At 18.0% G+C, this 7,299-nt stretch overlaps 3 protein-coding genes across 3 annotated transcripts in view; 1 reads left to right on the plus strand and 2 right to left on the minus strand.

Moving 5' to 3' along the window:
• Positions 1–1,494: 1,494 nt before the first annotated feature.
• Positions 1,495–2,061, minus strand: PRSY57_1109900 (hypothetical protein; the record flags this gene model as incomplete). The annotated part of the gene is made up of 1 exon (XM_012908064.2): positions 1,495–2,061. The coding sequence occupies one exon, from the start codon at positions 2,059–2,061 to the stop codon at positions 1,495–1,497; it is 567 nt and encodes a 188-aa protein (XP_012763518.1).
• A 224-nt stretch (positions 2,062–2,285) lies between these two features.
• On the minus strand, positions 2,286–2,816 carry PRSY57_1110000 (acylphosphatase, putative; the record flags this gene model as incomplete). Its single annotated transcript, XM_012908065.2, has 2 exons — positions 2,286–2,530; positions 2,672–2,816. 2 exons carry the CDS (start codon positions 2,814–2,816, stop codon positions 2,286–2,288), a joined length of 390 nt encoding a protein of 129 aa, XP_012763519.1.
• A 2,287-nt stretch (positions 2,817–5,103) lies between these two features.
• Positions 5,104–7,299, plus strand: part of PRSY57_1110100 (endonuclease/exonuclease/phosphatase family protein, putative) — a gene marked incomplete at both ends in the record, with an annotated part of 3,048 nt that continues 852 nt past the window's right edge. Inside the window, one exon of the mRNA XM_012908066.2 lies at positions 5,104–7,125. Coding sequence (XP_012763520.2) covers positions 5,104–7,125 — 2,022 coding nt within the window. The remainder of the gene's footprint in view (positions 7,126–7,299) is intronic.

Below are 7,299 nucleotides of genomic sequence, written 5' to 3' on the forward strand. Positions count from 1 at the left end.
TTTTTTATTTTTTTTTTTTTTTTTTTTTTTTTTTGGAGGGGGAGGGTGAAGGCGCTTGAAGGAGAAAAATATTATACTTTAATATTTAGTTCTTTTCTTTATCTTCCTATTTTTTCTTTTTCTTTTTTTTTTTTTTATTTTACAAGGATATTATATAATAATTCATGAGAGTCCAAAAATGAATATAAATATAAATATAATATGATAAAATGACAAAAGGGTTATATATATATATATATATATATATATATATATATATATATACATTTATTTATTTATTTATTTATTTATTATAATAATGTTTTTTTACAGCTTTGTCATTGAATTGATACATAAACATATAATGCAGTTAATATTCTTATAAAAAAAAGAAAATATCTCATTTTTTTTTCTTTTCTCGTTCATTTTAATATATTTACTTTTAATCATACTAATATATTTTTTATACATATATATAATGTGTTGTTTTAATTAATAATGAGAAAAGTATATTTTGTTATAAACAAATATATATTATATAATATTTAAGAACAAACAAAAATAATAAATAAATAAATATAAAATATATAAGAGAAAAAAAAAAAAAAATACATAAAATAATACAGTTTTTTTATAAAAAGTGTACAATAATAATAAATAAATAAATAAATATATATGTATATATATATATATATATATATATTATATATGCCATGAATAAAAGTATATATAATAATACTACTTATATAATTATAATATAATAAATATGTATTTAAATTTTTTAATGCGAAACAAAAAAACCGAAAATAAATTATATTTATATAGATTAAAAAATGTACATTATATTATAAATATTAATACAAAAATGTTATATTATATATATATATATATATATATATATATATATAAATATATTTTATTGAGAAAAGGTTTATTCAAAGGTTTATTATAAATATATAAAAATATATTTACTTATATAAAAAATACGCTTAATTATTAAGTAGGAAAAATATAATATATATATTATATTATATAATACTATTTATATAAATATTATAAAATACCATATAATAATATTTATATATTATAATTTGGTCTCATTTTATATTTTTTTATAACATTATCATTTTTGATATAATATAAAAAAAAAAAAAATTTAATATATAAATATATACAAAAAAAATTTTTATATTTCTCTTCAATTCTTTACAGCGAAAGAAAAATTATATTTTTATTATATAAAAATGTTATATGTTATATGCTATATGTTATATTTATATGTTATATTTATATGTTATATTTATATATTATATGTTATATATCAATGTAAAAAAGATTGTCATAATTGCTTGTGAAAAAAAAAGGAAGAAAGAAAATAAAAATGAAACATCATATAATACATATATTTATTATATATATATATATATATATATATATATATATATATATATATGTATATATTATTATTATATTTAAAATTTTATGGTAAAATTCCATACGTACATAAAAATTTGTCTACCATATTTGACCATTTTGTTCAATATTCATATCTATATTTAAAAAAATAAATTTGAACATTTCATAATTAATGTATAAGTTGTTAATATTTATAGAGGTGAATTTATATTTGTCCATTTTTCTTTCTACATAATTTTTTGAATAAATATTATTTTGTATAAATTTTAAGAAATAATCTTGATTTGTATAATATAAAAACATATGCATAATATCTTCCATATCAACTTTAATATTAAAATGATATAATGCTTTTCTTACCTTTTGTATGTTAATTAAATTTTTTACATTTTTATTATAATATATAATTTCATCAAAATCATCATTTTTTTTTAAGCTCTGTTTTTTCTCTAATTTTTGTTTTATTTCCTCTTTTAAAAATTCCTCGTCACTTATAATATCATCAATATGGTTAATGTAATTCCACACATATTTAATTTTCTCATCGATTATATTTTGAAAATCTATATCCTTGTATTTTTCATAAATAGTTTTTATCTTACCTCCTCGTCTTCTTAATGACTTTTCAAGGCCATGATAACTCGAATTCTTGGAAGCCTTTTTCATTTTTTTTTTTTTTTTTTTTTAAACACCTCAATAAAAAAATAAAAAAAAATAAAAAAAAATAAAAAAATAAAAAAAAAAAGGAAATGAGTGAATGAATAATATGTCTATATATTTTATTCTTATTATGAGAAATATAAAAATAACGGACAAGAAGAATAAATAAAAATTAAAAATTTTAAATATATATATATATATATATATATAATATGTTTGTGCTTTGTTTTTTATCTCTTTATGGTAAAATCAGGACTGCAGTAATTGTCCATGACCTTCTCATTACTTATAACACATTTATTAATTTTTGAAGAGGGGCTACCAATATTAGTCAAGAAGTTTTTAAACTTCTCCAACGTTTCTTTGTTATCACTCTCAGCTCTACCTATAACAGTATTTACATTAGTATTCTGAACATAACCTTTTATGTTTAATTTATCAGCTTCCAACTTGGTATATTTTCGAAAAAAAACACCTGCCAAAAATAATTTTTTTATGAATAATTATTATATCATCATAAAATGAATATACCCTCAAAACAAATAAAATAATATATACATATATATATATATATATATTTCGTCAATTCACTTATTTTTTATCTTCATATTCAAACCTTGTACTTTTCCAAAAACCTCAAAATCGAAGGTATGTATCATTTTATTTGAGCTTGAAAAATTTTTTAACAAAAAATTTCTGTTGGATATATATTTTGTCTGAGGAAATAAAAGAAAGGAATGAAAAATATGCGAAAATCTCATATTTTTATAAAAAAAAAAAAATAGCTAAAAAAATTACATATCCATTTTAACATAATAAATAGTATAAAAATTAAGAATATATTTAAATATATTATTTTAACTTTGCGCGTATTTAATTTGAATTATTTATTTTTCCCCACTTATATATATATATATATATATATTTATTTATTTATTTATTTTTATTTTTTTTGAAAATTTACTATAGAATAATAATAATCCTTTATTTCATGTGTAAATTTTAAGTAATATTATTCAGGCATTATACATAAGGCATAAATTTTATTTTATTATATATATATATATATATTAGGATACATAAAATAATAAAAAATTAAATATCTTTTTCTTTATTAATATAAACTTTGATAAACATATTTCTTCTTTTATATATATATATATATATAATTTAATATATACATATATAATATATTTATGATTCCTAATTTATACAAATAATTTTATATCCTTATAAAAATATTCCGTATATTTATACGCATGCATTATGAACATTGTTAATAGATCTTCAAAAAGAAAAGATATTAACAACAAACAAAAATAAGTTACATTAAAAAAAAAAAACAAAAAAACAAAAGGAATATTATTGAAATTATTATAATGTCAACATATTTGATCATTTTTTCTTTTTTTTATATTTATTTATAAAAAGAAAGCAAGAAAAAAAATCAACCAACTGTTATAGTATATTCGAACATTTTCTTAATTATATACAATTAATTTGTTTTCCTTTCTTTTTGTTTGAGCATTCGAAATAAATATAAAAAAAAAAAAAAAAAAATCTTAATATATATATGTTCATCCTAGTGTCCTATATATTTTTTCATAATTTGGTAACTGAAAAAGGGAACTTAAAAGACAATTATGATACAAACATGTATATGTTCTTCCTTTTTCTTTAATTTTCCCTTCACACATAATATATATATAATTAATGAACCTTTTTTTTATAATTGCATTATATATATATATATATTTTTTTTCTTTGATGCGACAAAAAATGAAAATATATTTATATCATGGAAAAAAATTAAAATGATGATAGAAGGAAAATTTTTTATAAAAAAAAAAAAATTTCATTAAATAGAAAATAAGACAACATTTTAATCATCATTCTTTTTTAAAAGCTTTTATATATGTGTGTGTATTAATATATCCCAAAATAAAAATGTCCATTTTTTTTTTTTTTTTTTTTTTTTTTTTTTTTTTTTTTTTTTTTTTTTTTTTAATATTTTTTTAATCTTTTTTTTTGTTTTTTACAAAGTCAAAAAAAAAAAAAAAAAAAATAAAAAAAAAAGGAGGATAAACATGATTATGTAAAAATATCATTTCCTATATATATATATATATATATATATATATATATATTATTGAAGAAGACTTATCTTCATTTATCCATATAAATAAAAATAATATATACATAAATTTTATATTTATCATTATTTGTTTTCTCTTTTATTTTATATTTCTTCCTTTTTATTTTTTTATTATTTTTTTTTTTTGGACTTGACAGTCTTATCAAATTGTTATATCTTTCATTAAACTATTTTTCTTTTCATTTGATCCATTTGAATTAATTTTCTTATATTATATTATGTTATATTTTTTAATTTTTTTTTATATTATTTTTTTTTTTCTTCGGTTACGACGAATTCTCTTTCTTTTTCTTATTATGCATAAAGTTTTTATAATTTTTTAATATATAAATAATTACGGTGTGGAGTAATAATTCGTTATCTTCTTTTTTTCACTTATTATTTTTTTTTTATATGTTATACAAATATGGACTTAAGCTAATTTTTCCTGTTTACTTTTTGAATACTTTATATTTCTTATTTTTTCCTTTTCAAAAAAAAATATATATATATATATATAATATATATATATGTATATGTATTTATATAATGTTCTCATCCACGTGATTAATTCTCTTATAAATAACAGAACATATGCATGTATATTTTGATCACCATATATATATATATATATATATATATATATATTTATAAACATTAATTTTTATATTTACTTTTTACTTTTACTAGATTAATTAGTATGAACAAGGCTAAACAATTGTGTAAATGGGAATGTATATATATATATATATATATATATTTTATGGAAATATATAAAATTTTATAAATTATAAATGTTATATTATATTTAAATTCTTTCTTTCCTTTTTATTTTATTTTTTTTTTTTTTTTAATACATTCTTCTTTCATTTCATTTTATGTAATATTTTGTCTTTTTATGTGTATCCATAAAAATGTATGATAATTCTGAAAAAAATATAAATATAAAAGTTAATAATAAAAAAGAATCTGGATTCAATAAAAATTGGAAAGTTCATGATAATAAACCACAGCTAATTATAAATGCGAAAAGCGAATTTAATTTAAAGGATGAAAAAATGAATAATATTAGTCAACCTAAAAAAACACTCGGCATTAAATTCAGAAGTAGAAGTGATGCACCTTTTAGTAGGAATATTATTAAAGATAATTTTGATAGGGATAATTATCAAAATCATCAAATAGCTAGTAATGATATTAAAATATGTAAGGAAGAGAATGAAACACAACAATCTAATGTAAAAAGACATACCTTGGGTATAAATTTATATACAACTACTGCTAACAATAATAATAATAATAATAATAATAAACCTTTTAATAAATTTGAAAAAAAAAAAGTTTTAGGATACAATTATTTTACAAATAGACAGAAGAAAATATTAAATCAAGAAGATAATAACATTATTAAAAATGTACCTATAAGTATATATGTAGGTACATGGAATTGTGAATATTTTGATTTCTCTAAAGAATATGATTGTGATAAAAAAAGATATTCTATAAACCATTTAAATAAGAATACACAAAATGATATTTACTCTATGAAATTAAATGAAAGGTTTTCTTTACGTTCTTTAACACCTTTGGTGTGTATGGAAACGGAGGATAAAACTATTCAAGAAAAAGAATTACATACAAATAATAAAAACCACGTTATTTCTCTTAATAATAATACCTCTGTAAATAATAATCAAAAATATTACATTCATAACCAAAAAAAAAAAGAAATTAATAATTTATCTTGTACCGACACATCTGATGGAAAATCTAATTTTAACGATCTTAATTTTTATGATATTTGTAAAATTAACAACCATAAAAATATAGATAATTTTAATAATACAAATAATAATCTAAATGACATGATACCTAAAAAATTTGGTAATAACCACTCTTCTAATAACCAATATTATAAGGAAATAAATTTAACAAGAAATGATAAAAATCAACTTGATAATATCAAATCAAAAGAATACAATATGTTACAAGTTCCAAAAAACTACAGTGACGATCAATTCAGTGAAGGTTCCTCAAACGAATCTACAAAATTGTCAAATAATTATACAGGAAATATAAAAAATCAAAACGCTGAACAAATTTGTAATATAACAAATATAAAAAAGAAATTTTTTCAAACATGTAAACCTACAGATACATTAATATTTTCTCACTGGATACAACCATATTATGATATATATGTAATATGTTTACAAGAATCCATATCTGATAATATAATAAACTGCTTATCTATGTATTTAAAAGAAATAAATCAAGAAACCTATTTATTTCTACCATTAGCAGACTATAAATTATCTGGATATGGTGATGGAGCTTTTTTACAAATGAAATCCACAACTATTGCTGCGTGGGTAAGGAAATCAAAATTACATCCAAGAGGACCTGTGAAATTGTGTGCATCAAAATCTATAGCTTTTAATAAATTAAATAATAGTAAAGGTTGTGTCTCCATTTTATTAAATATATTCAATCAATTTGTTTTATTCATTGGGTGTCATATGCCAGCAAAGGATCAAGAAATTAGACAAAAATCAAGAGAATTTATATTGACCAAACTAAGTGAATACTTCAGTAATAAAAGTACCTCAAATTTTAAGGATGTTTTTCATCATGTTATTTGGATGGGAGATTTTAATTTCAGGGTTCATGGAATACATATAGAAAAGGTAATTCATTATTTGAAAACGGATAATCTGAAAGAGTTACTTAAGCATGATGAAGGACATTCGGCATATTCTTATGACTTGTCTATAAGTTTTCAAGAATTACCTATTAACTTTCTACCAACATATAAAAAAAATGGAAACAGACCAATCATTAATAGGAGTGACACTGAATGGGTTCAGAAGGAATATAAACTTATACACAATATAAAATGGTACAAAGGTGGAAAGCAGGAAACTAGAATACCATCTGTAAGATCTATATTTGTGTAGATATATAAATATCTCCTTTTTTTTTTCCTCTTTTATCCAATTTGGCCATTTTTTTTTTTTTTTTTATATACAATTTGGCTATTTTTTTTTTTTTTTTTTTTTTTTTATTTTGGTTTTTTTTTTTTTTTTTTTTTTTTTTTTTTTTTTTTTTTT

Source organism: Plasmodium reichenowi, chromosome 11 (assembly GCF_001601855.1).
Source record: "Plasmodium reichenowi strain SY57 chromosome 11, whole genome shotgun sequence".
NCBI classification, from domain to species: Eukaryota; Apicomplexa; class Aconoidasida; order Haemosporida; family Plasmodiidae; genus Plasmodium; species Plasmodium reichenowi.